Source organism: Molothrus ater, chromosome 1 (genome assembly GCF_012460135.2).
Source record: "Molothrus ater isolate BHLD 08-10-18 breed brown headed cowbird chromosome 1, BPBGC_Mater_1.1, whole genome shotgun sequence".
Lineage (NCBI taxonomy): Eukaryota > Metazoa > Chordata > Aves > Passeriformes > Icteridae > Molothrus > Molothrus ater.
In genome coordinates this window covers 34,503,007-34,522,455 of record NC_050478.2, presented here as the reverse complement: position 1 = coordinate 34,522,455, position 19,449 = coordinate 34,503,007, and the positions used below count along the sequence as shown (strand labels likewise).

The following is a 19,449-nucleotide window of genomic DNA, read 5'->3' as shown; positions in this document are numbered from 1 at the left end:
TCTGAAACTCTTACGAGTTCTTAAATTCTGTGAAAAAAAATTACCATATTGCTACATGCATTACATACAAATCAATTACTAAGAAACATAGTGCTTAGATGAAAATTTGTCTTTAATTCACCCCCCAATGATTTATTATTCTACAGTGTTTATTAACATTGTACAGAGAAGAATATGTTGGATTTGCTGTGCAAATTTACATACAGAAAGTAACGTCACCTTTCTGGTATTATTTCATCAGCACCATTCAGAAATGCAAATATATTCTAATCACACAACTCTCATAACTTTTCTTATTTCACAAATTGATTTCCTTGTATAAAAATATTTTTAAAGGCAGAAGACTCTTGAACTTTCTACAAAAAGAAACATATTTATTAAATGGATCTCCCTTTCGCTAATAAATATTTTACATTATAATGTAGCCAAGTTAGCATACTTTGTTGTCCAAAGCGTGGTTGCATGTTGTTGTGTCTTGGAACTGGAAACTTTCAATCAAAATAAAATTTACATTAGTAATATGGGTAACAACTCTTTTGAAACCACAGCAAGGTTACAGCCATGACATATGGCTTTAGTTCACTCCATGGCAAAAGATCTGTTGAGTCTGTAATAAGTGTTTTGTACACAAACACCATGGTAAAAAATCTGTTTTTACAGTGTTTATTTCCATTATCTTTGCTAGGATATGTCAGTGGGCAACATTTGGTCTGCATATCTGCATATTTTGAATATACCATGTCTGTGCTGAAGGAGACTTTTTAAGGCTTCACGAAACTGCCTGCATAGATGCTACCACTGAGGCCTGACTGAACTTGTCAACAGTATCTGTTACTTATACAGTCTGTAAGTAGTGCAGCTTTTCCATAAAATTGGGTGACAGATGTATGAGTCTGAAAAACACTAAGTTATCTTACCAGATTTGAGACCTTCACCCATCATAATCCACACATTGATATCTTTATTTTAGCATTCCCGGAATCCAGGCATTTTTCTGCCTGAAAGAAGAGATGACAAAAGCAAATTCATTCTGTACTTCTCTCTCTCCTTCCCAGACCTTTGTTGACTTGTGTTTCTCATTCTGCTGCAATTAGTCAACTGCAAGGGAGAATTAATTGAATATTCTTCCTAGTTGTTTTCTAAATTAAAATGCAGTTAGTCTTAGTTTTTGTCACATTAATCACAGGTCTGCTGGGGCCAAATCAACTCGTTTGTCAGTGGGAGTTTGCACAAGCTTTCAAATGGGATGGATTTTCTCCCACAAAAGAGCAAGAAAAATCTCACGAATTGCACCCATTGCATGTCTAACATCACCCTGATTTTCCATTTACATATTGCTTTTTGATCATTTCACACTCAATATTTCACTTAGAAATCATTTATATCACAACTGTACTCGGCCTTCAGTATTATTAGGTAGCATGGAATATATTCAGTGATGGTATGAAAGTTATTTCCAATAGGGCTTATGAAGAACAGCTGAGCAAGTACGACCTCCTGACCTCAAAGTGTTTGTTTACTGGGAACTATACTCCAGTTCTCTACATTTAATCTGTCTTGGACCAAGCTGACATTCCCCTACTAGATTTATTGTATCTCCAGAGACTATTAGAAATACAACATTGTCACTGTTTATCTAATAAGATGATAACAGGATTATATTAGTCTAGTGATAATGGTACATTTATTTTCATTTTTTAATAGTAACAAATTGAAGTTTGATTTCATGTTTAGTGAAGTTAATGTGTTACTAGGGGGAAAAACATTCAAAAAGTACTTTTCTTTCAAACAAATCAGTAATGGAAAATATTTCTTATTCCATCTTATTTGTAGATCAAAGCATTGGTTTGTGTACATGAATAGGCAGGCTATGTCAAATTCACAGAAATTATAATAATGAAAAAAATCTGACTCAGAAAACTGTGTTTCCTATATCAACAACTCTGGATTTTGGAAGTTTGTCATGATGTTTTTTCTTGTGCATCTTTTCCTAGAATTTATCAGCTATCAAAAGGTTGGCATGACAGACCAAATTTACATTTCAATTTTACTTAGTTATAATCAAGGTGTCAAAAGTAAATTCATTTCTTACTAGTGTTGGTTGCTCTTAAGACAACAAAAATCACATTATTTTTAAAATTCAGTAGAGAAATGCATTAATATATAACAGAAATGTAAACAAAAGTTAATACTAAACAAATGTTCCATACATATGCAGTGTCTGTGATGAAATTATAGGGCTAAAAACAAAGGCGCGATTTGTATTTAAAACTCTTAAATGTTAAACAGAGTGAATTAATTTTAAATTTTCAGTAGGGCTGAAGTGTAGAAAATAAGTTGGTTCTTTTATGTTGATTTATATTACTTTAATAACAGTGTCACTTTATCAAAAGTTAATTAATTGCTCTCTTGATCTGTTGGTTATGCTCTGGGTACAGCTTCTAGCAAGCCAGTGGTGTGGAACGCACCTTGCTCCTTCAGGGACCTTATGTTGCTTCGTCTAAAATCAGGAACAAACTCTTGAGAATAGAGTTGATAGGAACAGGATTACCTCCCACTGGGTGAAGTCAAGACATTGCTCAGGAGCATGCCATATAAAGACAATCTTTCTCAAGCAACGTGGTTTCCTACCCTTTGGTGTAGGAAACCCAAGGACTGAGTTAGTGTCAGATTTCCTCTTTCTGTATCATAAGGAAGTTAGTTCAGGATTTTATCAGACTAATGTGAGGTTGATGCTTTTTAACCTGATACACATATGTTGGTTGGAAAAAACCTATTTTTTCTATATTTTATATGCATGCATCTTTTCCTGGGAAACAATTACCCAATCCTTACTCAGACTCCTTGGTTTTGATCAATGTACCATGTAGCTTTTCCATGTTGCTTTTCCCTACTTTTCCCATAGTAATTGCCCTACAATGTTCACTTTCTTTTGCTACATCAGTACCCAACAACTGGCAGAAGGGCATTGAGTTTTGAGCAATTCCTACACAGATCAGTATGTTCTATATTTAGTGAATTGCAGGTAGAAGTAAAAATAAAACCACCATGACTGATACCATATATTTATCATAAGTAGCAATATTTCTTTTGGATTTTGTTTCCTTTTTCAGCTGCTTTTACAGAATTTGCCCATCTAAATCTGAACCAAAGTCATCATCCTCTTTGCTTTTCTGTCATGTGAAAGAAGCTTGTAAAATAAGGTGTTTAATAAACACTGCTAGATTCTAAATCATCAGAAATGTTAAACATATCTTTCGGTTAAAACACAAAAATGAAATCAATCCAAAATTGCTACAGGATGCTCTACTGGTAATTTACACATGAAATTTTTTGAGTCAGTTCTCCAGTTCTTCTGTCAGTTTCTTGTGTCTATTCATGGTACAACATATATGCAGTCACCCACATAAAACATCCTACTTATTTGTAAAAGACAGTAGCTGTTGAAGTTGCTCATAATCAGAAGTGCAACACATTCCATTTAGCAAAATGCTTAAGAAGACTAGTTGTTTGAGTGAAATCTTTTCAGGGACTTTGGAAAATTCACACTGTGTTCCATGAAATTCAGCTAGATAAAGTATCTCTATTACATCCTCCTTGTGTGAGAATTTGAATGGGACAATTGAGTTCTTCTAGGAAATAGGTACTTGAATCTTTTCAGCCAGCTCTCCAGGAAACTCAGTACAGGCTAGCCTAAACATCCTAATGGGATTTATCAGAGCTAAGAAGAGGACAAAAACTGTTGTGTTTTACTGACCTTGGTATGAATTAGTACAAATAAATGTGTATTGCTACGCTGTGGTAGCCTGCCCATTCTAACATTTGCCTGATGTCCCAGTGAGATGCAGCTGCTTTCCAAACTACAGTACAAATGCTTCTGATAGAACAGACATTACATCTTCATACCAAAACAAAGCTTCTATGTTCCTCCAGGGCACAGCATTCCCACAGAAGCCTGGAATTTGTGTTCCCTTAGGTATATGCAACATTCCAAACTTCGCACATATTTAGCTCAAGGTTGATTACTAAAATGCATAGTGCTGCAGGATATATCATTTGATTCAGCAAGTAATAAAGGAGGTCCAGTTACACAAGAGCTTTTTTCCTGTAGGCAAAAATAACCACTTGCATTGCTGCTTATGCATTCCAGTTCATTATCTAGCAAAATGTGCACAGCTAAGAAATGAATGCTGCCCTGAGAATCCCAACTCAAATATTTACAAATGTGAAGAATGTTATATTATGTTGGACCCAAGGTCCCTCTAGCCTAGCAGACTGTCTCCAGAAATGACCAGTCAGAGAGGAAATACTTTGGGATATTTCTCTGGAATGCTTTCCCAACTCCAACTATTTGAAGCTCAGGCCTTCCTGAGCAGCTACACTGTGCTTTGATTGCATTTTGAAATATTATAACAGCTCTCTGATGCAGACAAATAAATCTAACAAATACAAGATGAAAGGTTAGAAGGAGGAATGGAACACTGTAGGTTTGGCTACCAAATAATTTGATTCAAGTTTTAAATGTACTGTTGCATGCACTATAGTTTCTTTTGGCTACACTAAGTAGTGTTAACTCTGAATTTAAATATCACTCTGCAATGAGGGGCCCATTTTACAGGCATTCTATGCTTGTAACTCTTGTTAAATTCAGTGGAAATTTAGTTATCAGCCCAGACTATAAAACTTGATGTCCTGAAAAGGGTATCTCTCAAAAATCATGGAGAAAAAAATAGCCAAACCAAACCCCCCAAAAAACCCCACACCAAAACCAAACCAAACCAAACCAAAAACAAAAAACCCAAACAAACAACAACAACAACAACAAAAAGAAACCTCTGAACAAATGTGATTATTTCATGCCAATGAAGCTAAAGTCAGGGGCAGGCTCTGAAGTGAATCTAGTTACCCTTAGGATATTTTGGCACAGTGTATAATTTCCCTTTGTTTTCAGAGGTTCCTTATTATTATACCTTATTATTAAGGGAAAAAAGAACATTAAATGTAAGAAAATGAAAACTGACCAAAAAATACTATAAGTGTTCTGTGTTCTTGGGTTGTGGGGTTTTTTAATTCTTTGTTTTGTCCTTTCAAAGAAAAATAAGATGGCCATATTTTAAGACTAAGAATGAAGGGAGTAGCCTTCTTTACATTTTTTTTCTCTTTATTTACATGTTTGATTGCATTTCTTTACATGTTCTGTAACTTACTGGGCACGATGTACCAACACTTAGAAAACTACCTACCTATTAATGTAGAATAGCGGCTGCTTTCTGTATTACAAATGCTCTGACAAGTTCTCATGTTTTAACATCCACGTTCCACTACCACAAATCATGATGTACACCTAAGGTATACATATACTTCTTACAGGGTAAGAAAATGAATCTCAGTCACTTAAACACAAAGATCTAGATTTACTATGTCACTAAGCATTATTTGGGTACTATATAAGTAAATATACACATTTTTTGATGGTCTAAAGCTGGGAACCTCAGTAGTCTTCCCACTAGTAATAATTTGGTTTTACATTACCAACACCCAGTAGTTTAGGAGCTGATTTAAGCCTGGCCCATTCAGTCCATCCAGAGTGAGGACTGAGTGTGCCACTGCAAGCATTTGTTGAGCAGACAGTAAAACACATAACTGAAAGGCTGTAGGTTAACACCACTTCTATCTGCATGCCTGAGGGGGCCATAAACTGTAATGCAAGGGTGGGAATAAACAGTGAGTTTTTTTTTTAAATCCTGCTCATTTCAGAGGTCCAGTATAGGAAGCTGTCAAAAGCCTGAATTGACTGGATTGAGTGGGAGGATCTCCAGGTATACCTAGGTTTGAGTAGCAACAATGACTTATAGGGGTTTGGCAGCTAAAAAATCACTTCTTAAAATAATATCTATACTGTTTTTATAAAGCCCCATAAGATCTGCTAATGAAAATAGACATATACCAGTTACATATTTAGTATTTGTCTTTGTCATATACAGTTCTTATCCTGTTCTTTTTTATGTGTTGTACAAACTCTACCTGTGCTAAAGCAACAAGTAGGCTAGGAAGTTCTCCTTCAGAAAATTTTTCCAACCATAATCAGTATGATATTTTGAGATCCCATTTCATCCCTCAGCCATAAGGTTGACATTACTGCTTTTAAGATACAATACACCATTGATGAAAAAAAAATTAAAGCCAATTAAACATTGGCAATCTCTCTACCTCTGGCGAAGGCACATTTGTTAAGAGTTGGCCTTTGTGGCATGTTTACAGTGTAATCACTGATTTCTGGAAATTTTTCTGGAAGTTAAAAATAGCCAGTGAATTTATTTTTGTATACAATTTTATACTTGACTTACACTTACACTTACTTGAAAACATTTTCGTTTAAAAAGTAGAGATTGTATGCACTCAAATGAGGTATATGTCTCCATTCTTAACACAAGAAAAAAATAACAATTTGTAGAACCAAACTATACAAATAACAGTTTATTTGCATTTTAACAAGGTAATTTCAGAAGTCATCACATACAAATCTTTATGAAACCCACTACTAGGTGTGAGTAAGGAGACCACACTGTTTTGTTTGAAAAATAATCAGCATTTATGTCTTGGGTTTTAATGTAAGTAAAAGCTTTCATGGCCATTTACTTAAACCAAATATGTTCTTAAGTTAGCAAAGCTTTTTTCCTTCATTTTATGTGGGAAAAATATAATTAGGTAGGCAAAGAAATAAACACACAACCAAAATTAACTAGCAAAACTTAGAGAGAGAAACTTCTACAAAGGCAAAGTTACTTTTAAGAGAAGGAACTTACTGTACTATATGCCTACTAAAAGTTCAAACAACTCTAGAGGGCATTTTGGAGAAAATAAAAACCAAAACCTCTATTAATTTCATTTCTCCCTTCTGAAAATGCTCTGCAGTATGGTAGTCCTGCACCATCTAGCCCCACAAGTGTTTCCTTCTCATACTGGCTACCTTAGTGGTGCTAAACTATTAATATCAGTTCTATCAGTGTTCATAATGTAAGCAGAGATTTTATTTAATCTAATCTCAAGGAATTTTATCTGTATGCAAAAGTACATTCTGTGCAAAAGCAATGTAAAAGCTATAGTATTATAGTGGTCGTGTCTGTAACAAGCCTTTATACACAAGTGTGTTGGCAAAGCAATACAAGGCTAAGTCTGCTACATTTTTATGAATAGGACTATCCTTTTTCCACTTTCTCCTACTTTTTTGGGAGCAATTATAGTGTATTTTTATTATGTTGGTACTAAGTTTATTCTCCTCATTTACCTTTGAAACAAAGAATGCCTTTTTTATACCTACACAGACAAAACCACCCTAGACATGAGAAAGGTGTAGAGAAAGATGCAGCTACAGGGGTGAAGCTGCATCTTGTAATGAGAGTTAAAAATCAGAACTCAAGGACCACAATGAATACAACTTTAGACTCTTCACACATTCCTCTACATTTAGCTCCCCTCTCTCCCACCCCCCCCCCCCCCCAAAAAAATCCTAAAACTGAAGTCACTTTTCTAACTCAGTTCAGACTTGATAGGAGTCTAGACCAAATTGGTTAAGGGACAATGACTCTGAAAATGTGAGGTGGTGAAGAAGCAGGCTGGAATGCAAAAAACCCCCATGTTTTCTAAGTACTGTGTGATTACATGTAAAAATCAGGTTTTAAAGACTTCCAAATACCTTATTTGGACCATACCTCAGTACAAATTTCTACCAGTATAGCTGCTCAATGAGGAGTCACACCTCTTCTCATCACAAAAAAAAAAAAAAAAAATCAAATACAAGATGGTAGTCAACCTCTTCCCCACTGAGAAGGGTAGCTCAGTAGCTTTATTCACTTGGGAGCCTTCAAATGGCCCAGTGAAAGACATGACTGAGCTTACAAAAACATTGGTGTAATTGCATCTGTGGAGCTTCCAATGTTTTGCAAAGTGTTATCAAGTGGAAGAGTTTCTGTGTTTGTGTCTCCATTGCTTTAATACAGAGATTTTTCTTTTTTTCTCACGCCATATTCTGTCTCAGTGCTCAGCTGAGAGGCATTGAGAGGCAATGAGAGAAAAAAGCAACTGAGTGAAGGTATGAGATCAGCCTACTGAATGGTAACACTCTCACATGTCACAGTAAAGCTACTATATGACCACAGCTGCCCACAAAATTTCTTTATGTTGAGCTAGGTTGATTTAACTATATTTGACTGTATTGCTTTATACTGGTAAATATAAAAATATATATGATAGGAGAGCTGAACTCATATATATTTAGCCTATTCTTTCTGTGCTAACATATAATTAAATGAAGACAAGTTGTGTGAGACCCGAGATCTGTGCCTCATGACTCCCAGAAGTCTGTAAATGATACTACATAACAGCTACAAAAAAAGCTCTGACCTAATGACAGTAATCTAATGACTGAGGGAGCACCCAGCATCCTGGCACAACAAAGCAAGGCAAGTTTTTCTGTCAGGAAAAGAAATTAACTACTTTGTTCCAAAGAGACGAACGTGGCAGCTTCAGGACTGGAGCTGAAGCTTTGCTCTGAGATGGCAGCACTCGCCTGCCTCCAGTCTGCCCTCCATCAGAGTGTGATGTGCTTCCTCACACACCTGCCTGAAGCTCTACCAGAGCTGCCAGCGGGGTCTCCAGATGCTGGGCTCTTGCAAATTTTATTACCCTGTGTTAGGCCTTTGGGAAATGTGCTCTGGGCACAATTGTACTGGGTTTGCATGGCAAAATTTTGGCAGTGGATGGGTGCTACAGGGCTGCCTTCTGTGAATAGATGTCCCCGCAGCCCATGGTGACCCTAGTGGGACAAGCTGTCCCCCTGCAGCCCATAGAGGTCCACAGCCGAGAAAAGATCCACCTGCAGCTCATGGAGAACCCCACACTGGAGCGGGTGGATGTGCCTAGAGGACACTTCCCAAAGGCCTCTGGGCACATCCACCAGCAAGCCTGTGCTGGAGTTGGTTTGGTGGCAGGGTCTGTGACCCCTCAGGGAGACCTATGCTGGAACAGGTCTGTTCCCAAGGGACTGCACCCTATGGATGGGATCCTACACTGGAGCAGTTTGTGAAGATCTGCAGCCCAGGGGAAGGACTCATCCTGGAGAAGACCAAGGAGGAAAGGAGGAATGTCTCCCATGGGAGGAAGCCCACACCACAGCAAGGAAAAGTGCAGAAGTTCTCCCCCGGAGGAGGCAGAAGCGGCAGAGACAACGTGGGATGAAGCGATTGCACACTCCGTTCCCCAAACCACTGAAGGAGGAGGAGGTAGAAAAATCGGGAGTGAAGTTGAGCCCAGGAGAAAGGAAGGGATGGGGACGAAGTGTTTTAAGTCTTGGGTTTTACTTCTCATTATCCTACTTTAATGCCATTGAAAACAAATTAAATTAATTTCCCCAAGCTGAGCCTGTTTTGCCCAAGACAGTAACTGGTGAGTGCTCTCTCCTCATCCTTATCTCGACCCGGGAGCCTCTCGTTGAATTTTCTCCCTGCTGTCCAGCTGAGGAGGGGCAGCGATGGAGCGGCTTGAGGGGCGCTTGGCGCCCGGCCGGGGTGAAGCGGCGCACAATGACGAAGCCAGTCACAGAATCAAAGAAAGGTTTGGGTTGGAAAGGGACCTTGAAGATCATCTAATTCCAACCCTCAATGAGCGCCAACTCTTATTTGCCACCTGACTCGACAAAACAGTGCAGGGCGGCGTTTTCCATCGCCCCGAGGGCCCCGTCTCGCACACAAGCTGTCTCCGCCAAAACGCCGGCGCTCCGTTCCTCTGTCACTTCAGCCAAGCCTCCTCCCCCGGCAGCAAAGCAAGAAGACGAAGCGGCAGCGGGCAGGCACAGGCAAGCGGAGCTGGAATGGAACGCCTTCCCGGGAGCCGCGGGCAGCGGGATACAATGTCCCACCGCTCCAATGAGATGCTCTAGCGCCGGCCCGGCCCCCGCCCCGCCCCGCAATCCGGCCCCATCCGTCACGGGGCGGTGGGCGGGGCTGGCCGCCCGCAGGGAGGACGCTGCGCACTCCCATTGGCTGTGCCCCGCCGAGCGCCGTCCGTGGTTGGCTGCGGCGGCTGCCGCTCGCGGCGCGCGGGCGGTGGCGGCGGGCGGCGGCGGGCCGGAGGTCACTCGGCACGGGGGCGCAGCATGGCCGCAGCGGTGGTGCGCAGGGGACCTGCGGGCTGGTGGCGCTGGCACCGACGGGTGATGGGTAAGGACCTACCCCTTCCCTCGGCTCCAGTGCCCCGCTCTGCCGGCCGGGCGGGGAAAGGCCGGGCCTCTCCCGGGGCGCGCAGCTGCCGCGCTGCCCTTGGCGGCCGCGGGCCCTCCGAGCGCGGTACAGCTCCGGGGCCGCCTCCGTGTGCGGCATCGCCGGTCACGGAACCCCCGGGCGGTCACGGCTGGCACGGTGCGCTACCGCTGCCGCCTTATTCGGGGCTCCACCGAAGCGTCGGAGCGGCTTGGCTTAATAAATGTTTTCACTCATTCGCTTAAAATAGCGTGCCTGGAAATCATCAGAGCCCGTAAAAGCCTCCTGTGGCAGCAGTGACATGTCTGCGGTACCTGTTACCTAGGTTTAGGCTGCTCAGCTCTCTCGGTCACTGCATCTGATTATTTTGTTTAAACCGAAGGCAGATCCAGCGGCACTTCCTCCTGTGTCGGCTCTGCAGGCACTGGTGCTCACCTGTGGTTGGTTCACGGGCAGTGGAAGGAGCAAGCACTGCAGATGTCCTGTTGGTGCAAGCAAAGGAAGAACGTATTTGTAGAACTAGACCTAGACATTTTCCCTTTCCGGAGTCCTGAAAAATCACAGAGCTGTTCCTAAGTAATTGAATTGCTGAAATAAATTATTAAAAATAAACCTTCAGTAGGCTTTTCACTGTCATTTTGATGGCAGTCTGTGGTCGTGTATGTCACTCTGTGGTTAGGCTCCTAACACATAGGTGAAGGTATTTAACTAGCAAAGTAGAAGAAATAGATTCTTTTAAATGGTACATGATTCTAAAATCTTGACACTTAGAGAAATGTTTCAGGAATTACTGAATTTTTTGTAAGTAGGTAACTTTAAAAACATTGTAACTCCCCTTTAAGCCTCACTTAAACTAATGAATGAAAAACGTCTGACAATTTTGGCGTTATCTTGCAGTGCTCTTTTTACTCCACTGTCTCTTTTCCACTGATGCTTTTTTTTTGTACCTGTGGTTCTGATATTGTGATAAGTAATAGCTCAGGTACAGCAGGCATGTTGGTCTCATGCTAGTAAAGTTAAATACAGGGGAACTGTTTATGTGTTTAGTACCTTTTGTGATACCACAGTTGAAAGCAATAGCTTTCAAGGATTTTTGAACTTTCTGTGCGTGGTAACTGTCAGTTATTTCTGTAAGAGCTTTGAAATCCACTGTCATGGTCAATTTCCAAATGATCTGGTTTAATGTAGGGCAGATGGTGAGGATCTTGTTTCCTTGTGGTGAACATAGGTGTGAAAAGCAAATCAACACTGGCCCTTAAAGTTGAAAAATACAGTTTGTCTTTACCTGAAGACTTGGAAAAAAAACTGTAACTGAGTCTAAGGAGAATTTGTGACTCTCCCGATAAACTTCCATAGAACAGAATTTCACCCACAGCATTTAAGCTCTGACTTAGTCAGTAGTGACTGTGCTGAAAGTACTCTTGACTCTGAGAAATGTTTATGGGATGAAGGTCTAAGCATTAAGCCTTCTTAAGGGCTAAGCTCAATTGCTTAGTTATGTGTCCTGGCTTCCCCATCTCTAATGCATTTACTAAGTTTGCCATTCTTTTCTTTAGTCTGACAGTTGGGGTTTGAGTAGTGATTTCATCATCTGTCCTGAGTGAAATGCCATCCTGGTGAAGGATTTGTGCCAGCTCTGAGAGCTGTCCAACACCACGGCTTGGCTAGCAAGCAAGCTGTCTTCCTTCTCCTACTGAAGGCTCCTTAGTTACTTGGTCAGTTGCTGTTTGCAGCTGGTGCTGACCATGATGGTTTGTTTTTTCTGTATGTTTATGCTAGAGATTGTTAAATTGTCTAGGAGGAAAATAAAGAGCTGAGGGCAGATGTTGGAGGAGCTTCTTGGATGTGTATGTTTGTGTATTAGTCAGCTGGACAGAGACTATGTAGTCTTGTGTTCTGCAGCTGGCAGGCACTGACAAAGGTGCTTCATAGAGAGGGTTTATATGACCTTACTTAAAAATATATTTTTGATGGATATGGAGATATCCAATATATTTTTGATGGATATCCCTCCTGGGGACTTCTGGGGGAGAGAGAAGAGGAGGTTAATGAACTATGGTGACTGAGAAAAGATTTTCTGGTGAAGGGAGATTCATCAGCTGAGGGAGCTGTTCATCAAAGAAGACAGTACCATGCTAGAGAGCAAAAATGTCCTTACAAGTAGTTTTGTTGGAGTGGAGGGGACTTGTTCACTTAATAATTAAATAGTACTTTTGCTGGTGTAACAATACTTTTTCTGACTCAGGAGCTCTGCTTGAACTGTTGAATGACTATCTATGCTCTGGTGCAGAGAAGCTTTGATTACTAAGCAAGGATTATGACAGAAGATCTGCTGCTCAGAAGTCCAGCACATAACTTAGTTAAGGAATCAAGTGTACACTTGATATTCTTTTTAGATGAACAGTACTTACTATATGATTTTCTCTGTAAGGTATTAGCAAACATTTAATGAGGTATAGGTACAGATAAAAATGATGTATAAGAAGACACTGAGTGTTACAAGATAGCGTCTCTGGTTTTGATCAGTAGACCTTTACAGAGGCAAAAAAAAGCAAGTGGGATGTTTTCAATGTAAAGCTGGCCAAATTTAGAGTATTGTAATCGTCTTAAATTATTATTTTGGCAGAGTGCACTTCTCCAAATCACTGCATAACCTTTAAAAGTCAGTGACCATGGGGCAATTTAAATTCCATTGGCAAAACTTCTAGGAGCAGAAGGATTCTACCTTTGTACCTTTGGCCTCTCTAACTTCTATATTTCTTCATCCTTTTCCCTCCCAGGATCTAGTTTCAGTAGGGGTTTTATAAATTACATACCGAAGTCCACAAAACACAGAAGCTCACTCTGATCCTTTCTTTCAAAGTAGGAAAGAGAAAAGGGATGATGTCTTCTGTTGTGCTTGTACCTGAACTTCAGATGCTAAATCAGTGGGAAAATCTTTCCCTTAGTGGCTCATATTGAATTGTCATCGTGTTCCTTCTCCTTGTCAAGTGACTTCATGTGTATTTTCTCATAAAGCCCCAAGCAAAACCAGCAGCTTCAGTAGCTGAGCTTACTCTGAGCATCTCCCCATGATCCTGTTAAATCTCGCATATTGAAAAAGAGGATCCAGAGAGGTCGAGATCATTAATATTCACTGATCCAGAGAGATTGAGATATTAATATGAACTACAACCATTCTGATTAGGAATCTCTTATGGGATGGGGCTGTGTGGACTCTCATCCTTGTGCCATTTGGTGAATATGGTTCAAAACAAGTTTTATAAAGCCAAGAATTTAGTAATATAGTTGAAATTATATTTTGGGAATTACTTGTTTTTCAGTCTTGTTCTTGGCCAGTTAGAGTACAAGCACATTGGATTTTTTCCAAGTCTGCTGTCTGTGCTTCTACCCAGCTATTAGTCTCTTTTTGTTTGATTACAAAGAGATGTCCTCAGTTCTGCATATTATAGTGCTTGTGCAGTCAAGTATGTGCAGTGAAATCAGGGCAGCCCTGGAACTGGAATTCATTCTTGAAACTGTAAGACTTGTTACTTTGGGAGATAGTGTAAAATGAAATGTAAACATCTGAAATGATCTAAACTTGTCATCATCCAGGTTCAAAAGAAAACTGCTTTCAGTATCTTTATATAAAGCTTGAAAAGACAAATTTTAGGTCATTGACAGGCTAGGTATTCTAAAGACAGGATTGCAATCTGTGCGTTTCTGAAGTTACTCTTCCAATAGTTGCATTTTGTTCAAGAAGAGACATTCAAGAGATTCGTAAATCCTTGCTGATTTTTTAAATTAAATTGGTTTTAAGGTAAAATTCTTGTGAAACTGCACATTAGGCAAAATTTTTCTATTGTAGGCTGACTTTTCAAAGCAAAAAATTTGTATTTTATCTGTATTGACCATAAGCCCAAATTTGGTGAGAGTGTCATAATTGGGTCTCCTCATCAATTGAGTTTTCATAGGCATGAGATCTGCAAGCACATATTCCCTGAAGAGAATAATGAAGAATCATCTGGGAAAAGCCCAGTTTCTTTGGAGTCGATATAGTTATAGCTGGTTTTGCTCACAATTATCTTGATTTACAGATTAATCTATATTGCTGTTTCTGTTCCCAGGGAAGGAGAATTAGTTGCACATGGGATCAGTGATTATTTTAAAAGTAGATTGTGTTGCTTCTCTTCTGATGTTCTGACCTCTCTTAGAAGTTAAGTGTGGACTGGGCATTTTTCCAGCCATGTGATTGCAGCAGGTTACTCTGGATTTTATGGTCAAAGTAAAATGGGATCAATACCACAGGGACAGTTTCAGCAAATATGCTTATACAGTTGATGGGATTAGTTAGCATACATGATGTGGTTTTCAGAATATCAATCCTTAGATGTTTGAATTACAATTATTTCAAAACTGAGTTTGTGCTACATGTCAGATGCTTAAAAGTGTCAACATATGTGAGCTGGACATCACATTTTGTGAAATCACCTGTGGAGGATCATCTAATGGGAAAACATGAATATTCTTTTAAAACATCCTCTTTTTGGCAAATCCCCACTGTCTTAAGTAGTCATTTAAAATATGCCATGCATCTAAATGTAGTTGGTTCAAATTTAATTGAAAACATCTCTGTTAGATCTGTGACCTAATTTAATCAGTCTTCTAAACCAGTTTTCCTCTGTTTGAGTACCTGGAGGTCTGAAGATTTCTCAAAATGGTTAATCAAGTTATTTGATTTTCAGGTGTTTTATGTAATACTGGGTTGTGAAAAGTTAAGCCAAAATAAAGTCAGAAACTGACTCAGGATTTGAACTACTTCTCCAACAGTCCCAATTCCCATGGATTTGGGTATGTTTTAGCACATAACAGAAAGTGGTCTCTGATTGATGGTCAGACAACGAGACAGACAAAAGGAGAAATAATGGAATACAATAACACAAAACTTTAATAGTACTGATCAGCAAGTATCTTGTATCACAGCCTAATTTCTGCCATGCCTTTTTGGGGATACTGCAAAATAAAAATTTTTAAGGGAGGCCTTATATTAGAAGAATGTGTTCATTTCATGGATATTTACCTTGTGAAGAGCTGCCTTAGAGGCACAATGTAAATGCATGTTGGCAATAGGCACGTCACTGCAGTCTAATTACCAGCTGAAGTCTTAATATTAAGATGTCATGACAGTCTTGAAAAGTCATCAAAGCAAAGCAGTCTTATGTAACATTGTAGAGAAAAAGCAGGCAGGTTGCAGAGGAGGAGTGAAAGTAGCATGGGCAAAATGTCCTTCTCAATTCCCTGCATGAAGATCAAGGCAAAACTATGTCTGTTGAGGCAGGTGACCAGGTTCTGAAGCAGCTGAGATCTCAGATGTGATGGATGAATCAGTGAGATTTAAGCAGATCATGGCTGAGTCTTTTAGGCTGTTGTGAGTGATAGGCATCACTGCTGGTGCCAGCACTGACAGCAGAAAAAGGTATCAAGAAAGTTTTCTGAAGATGCTGAGTTTGAGGTGATGGTTAGATGTCCATGAGATAGTGTGAGAAAATAACAGATCAGGATAAAAGTGAAGAGTCTGCAAGAATGAGCCTAGGTATGATAGTGAGAATTATTCCTCTGATAAGGTTACTTGGAATTCACAGAAACAAAGAAAACAAAGGTTTGGAAGAAAGGCTTCCAAAAGCCTTAAATCTTTAAAGCTAGCTTAGGTTGCTCAGGGTGTTCTAAGGTTGCTAAGAGGATGGAGGTTCCACAGCTTCCCTGCATTGCCTCTTACAGTGCAGAACCTTTTTTCCACATCAGGGATGCTTTTCTTATTTCCAGCCAGAATTTTCCTTCCTGCAGCTTTTAGCCATTGTCCCATGTCCCATTGGAGTGTACATCTGTGAAGAGTTCAGCTTCATTTGCTCTGTAGCTCTTCTTTCCTCCCACTCCATAGGTAGTAGAAGTCTGCACTCTTTGCTTCTCCCAAGCTCAGCAAAGACAGCTCTCTTAGCCTCTGCCCATAGGCCATGTTCTCCTGCTCCTTGGTCATATTTATTACTTGATGTTTGCTGGACTGTCTGCAGTTTGATCACATCTCTTGTGTATTTGCTGTATAGAAGAATGACTGGTTTTTTTGACCTCCTGCATCTGCTCTTGCTGATGCAGTGCAGAATGTCATTAACCTTTTGCTGCAAGGATGCACTGCTGACTCATGCTCAACCTCCAGTTGATGGGAGTCCACAGGGTCTGCAGAGCTGCCAGCTGTCTAGCCAGTCAGCAGCCTGTAGTGACATCCCCTGCCCCAAGTACAGGACATAAATTTGTCTTTGTTGAACTGCTGGAAGCCTATTTCTCCAGTCCCTCTGAATAGTAGCCTTGCCCTGGATTTTTCAGACAGTCCCCCCAGTTTGGTGTCACACATGATGTTGCTGAGGGTGCTTATTTTTAATCATCAGTCTTTGATGAAACTTTTAAACAGTTTCAGTATTCACCCGTAAAGAACATCATGTGTAACTAGACTGTTGCTAGTCTTTGAACTACTGATCACTGTTATTTGAGCCCAACACTCCAGACAGTATTTCTTCCTTCAGGCAGTTTTGCAGTCCCATCCAGTCCATACTTTCTTCATTTGGCTACTGGGATACAAGAGGAGGCTGTTCTGAAAGCTTTACTGAAGTCAAGGTAAATAAGATCTACTGGTATTAAGGGCTAGAGAAAGAAAGATGCTTAAAACCAGGGCTTGAAGCTCTTCAGGAAGTGGGAAGCTTTGATCTAACTAAAGGAACAATTTTAGATTAGTGCAAAAGAAGGACTGGGGAAGATTGACTCATAGAAACAATGAGAAGAAGATTCTAAGATGATTGTTATGGCTGATGATGCTGGTTTAGGCTCTTTGTTCATTTGTTCCCTGGTTTTGACATGTAGCACATCTTAAAAAAGCAATGGGCTCTTTTCCTGACTTATCTCAGTTTTCACTAAGCATTTTCCCAGCGCAGATTTATTTGAAATTGTGCTACTTCTCTAGCTATGTAATTGCTGCAGGCATCTGTGGAAACTGTCTCAGACCAAAGTTCTCTCAACAAACCTGATTTATTAAATGTGGCACTTCCAAAACAGTGCTGCAGATGAAAGAGCATGACCATTGCTGGCTAAGAAGGAGCTTAAAGTCAGAAAGACTTTAAAATGATTAATCAAGTGTTATTGGCCTAGAGAGGATTCTTTGCTAAGCATTGAGACCTCTTAGAGTCTCGATCCAGCTTAGGCACATTTTCTGTATGTGCACTTTAGAGCTAGAGTATTTCTGTAGTTAGCTTTGTTTCTGTCTGCTTAGTTGACACATACTTTAGTATTTATTCTGCATAACTTTTTCCTTTGTTGTAAAGGAGAAAGTATTTTATGTAATTGGCAAAGAAATCTAGTCACTGTCAAATTGTGTTGCCTTTGGATTCGGAGTGTTTAGAGTGATGAGACAGTGATTGCAGTAGATGAATGCCTGCAATGCTGCTCCTATCCAGAATTTGATGCTCAGTAACTTCTGGGAAAAGGTAACTGACTGGAACTGTAGTGTTTTCCACAGGTTGTAGGTTAGGCTTTATAGTTCTGTCTTGGTGGTACAGTAAAGAGAATACAGAGGTTATTCCTGTAAAGATTTTCATAATTTTTTTAAAACTATATTTTATTCTCATTTTCAGTATTTAAACTGTGGTTGCATGGCTTAAAGGATTTGCCATGATGGAGATTTTCACCTTTAGGTTAGTGGCTTGTACCTGATTGCAGGATCAGAGAATCTTTGAGGGGCTGCATGAAGTAAAGTGGCAGCTTCTGTCTGTTTCTAGGGAACACATGCTGCATCCCATGGCTGCAAGCAAAGTTGCAAATAAAGAGTCTGTAAAATATATATAAAATTGGTCTTTGCATATCCAGTTTAGAATTTAGACACATAATAAAACACAGACAATCCTGCATATTTTAAGTCTACTTTCGAGCTCTTCTTGGATCTTAGCTTTAAGTACTGTATTTTTTTGAAATGCCCACATTTTCCTAATTACAATAATTTTCTTTGATATGTAGAAAAATCATTGTGGGATGGTATTTGTGGCCCAATGTATGCTATAATTTAAAGTTTAAATTATGTAAAATAGGATTCACGTTGCTCTGTTTTAAAGCATAAAAATGTTAAAATAATTGAAAACAGTTTATGTGGTAGCTTTTAGTATGTCATTGTTGTATGTCAATCCTAAATACAAATATATTGATGTTTATTGTTTTGAAATCAGTGTGTTCTAGGACTATGGCTTCCAAAACCCCGGTTGGATTCATTGGGCTGGGTAACATGGGAAATCCAATGGCAAAAAATCTGGTAAAACATGGATATCCAGTTATTGTGTATGATGTCTTCCCAGAAGCTTGCAAAGAATTTCAAGACTTGGGTGCTCAGGTATAGTAATAAACTTCTTTATTTCAGCAATTGCTGTGTCTGTTGAATGGTTCTTGCACGCAATGCAACTAAATAATCTGAGTTTTTTTCTTGGTTAAGATCACAATCAGAACTGAAACAGCACAATAAATACAATCTGAATCTGTGAGGTTTCAGGTAGAGGAAAGATATGATTCTATGCCAAGTAATTTTCCTTATGTTAGCTGGAATTGCTGCCTTGTCAGACTTGTCTAGCTGTCTTTTTCCCCCCACTTTTTATGACAGTAGGTTGATGGCCTGTTCTATCACCTCCTGCTTTCTCCTGCTTCCTTCTCCCCCAGGTCTAGATGGCCAGTGGGCTGCTTTTCATCTGGTTCCTGCTTTGACCTTTTCAGGTTAAATGACCCTAGTTAAAAATTCCTGCTGGCATAGCTGTAAGGGTTATAGGGACATATGAGCTTTCCTGCTGCTTCAAGGTGTAGTCCTTAGGGGCAGGGGAAAAATCTAATTATTTAAGTGCTTATTCTCTTGGAGGTGAGGAAGGATATGCTGAGAGAAGAGGAAGGAATGAAAAGGAAAAAGGAGGGAAGGAAATTGATTATATTAGGGAGCTTTACCTTCCTGCAATATACCCTGCAAAATCTTGGCCCTATTCCAGCCAGTCCTATTACTTTTCTTAATCTGTTAATACCCTCAGAGCCCCATTCTCTCAGATGGTTGTGTCATTTCTATGTGTCTGTAACACATTTAAATGGTTCTGACATACTTCAAAGCTGTCACAATTTAGACAGTTGTGGGCAAATGGATACG

The 19,449-nt window shown here is 39.7% G+C and overlaps 1 protein-coding gene across 1 annotated transcript in view; it reads left to right on the top strand.

Moving 5' to 3' along the window:
- The first annotated feature begins 10,115 nt into the window (after nt 1-10,115).
- The window catches only part of HIBADH (3-hydroxyisobutyrate dehydrogenase), an 85,991-nt gene continuing 76,657 nt past the window's right edge, over nt 10,116-19,449 (top strand). Inside the window, exons 1-2 of the mRNA XM_036378855.2 lie at nt 10,116-10,217; nt 18,500-18,660. Coding sequence (XP_036234748.1) covers nt 10,154-10,217; nt 18,500-18,660 — 225 coding nt within the window. The 5' untranslated portion in view covers nt 10,116-10,153. The remainder of the gene's footprint in view (nt 10,218-18,499; nt 18,661-19,449) is intronic.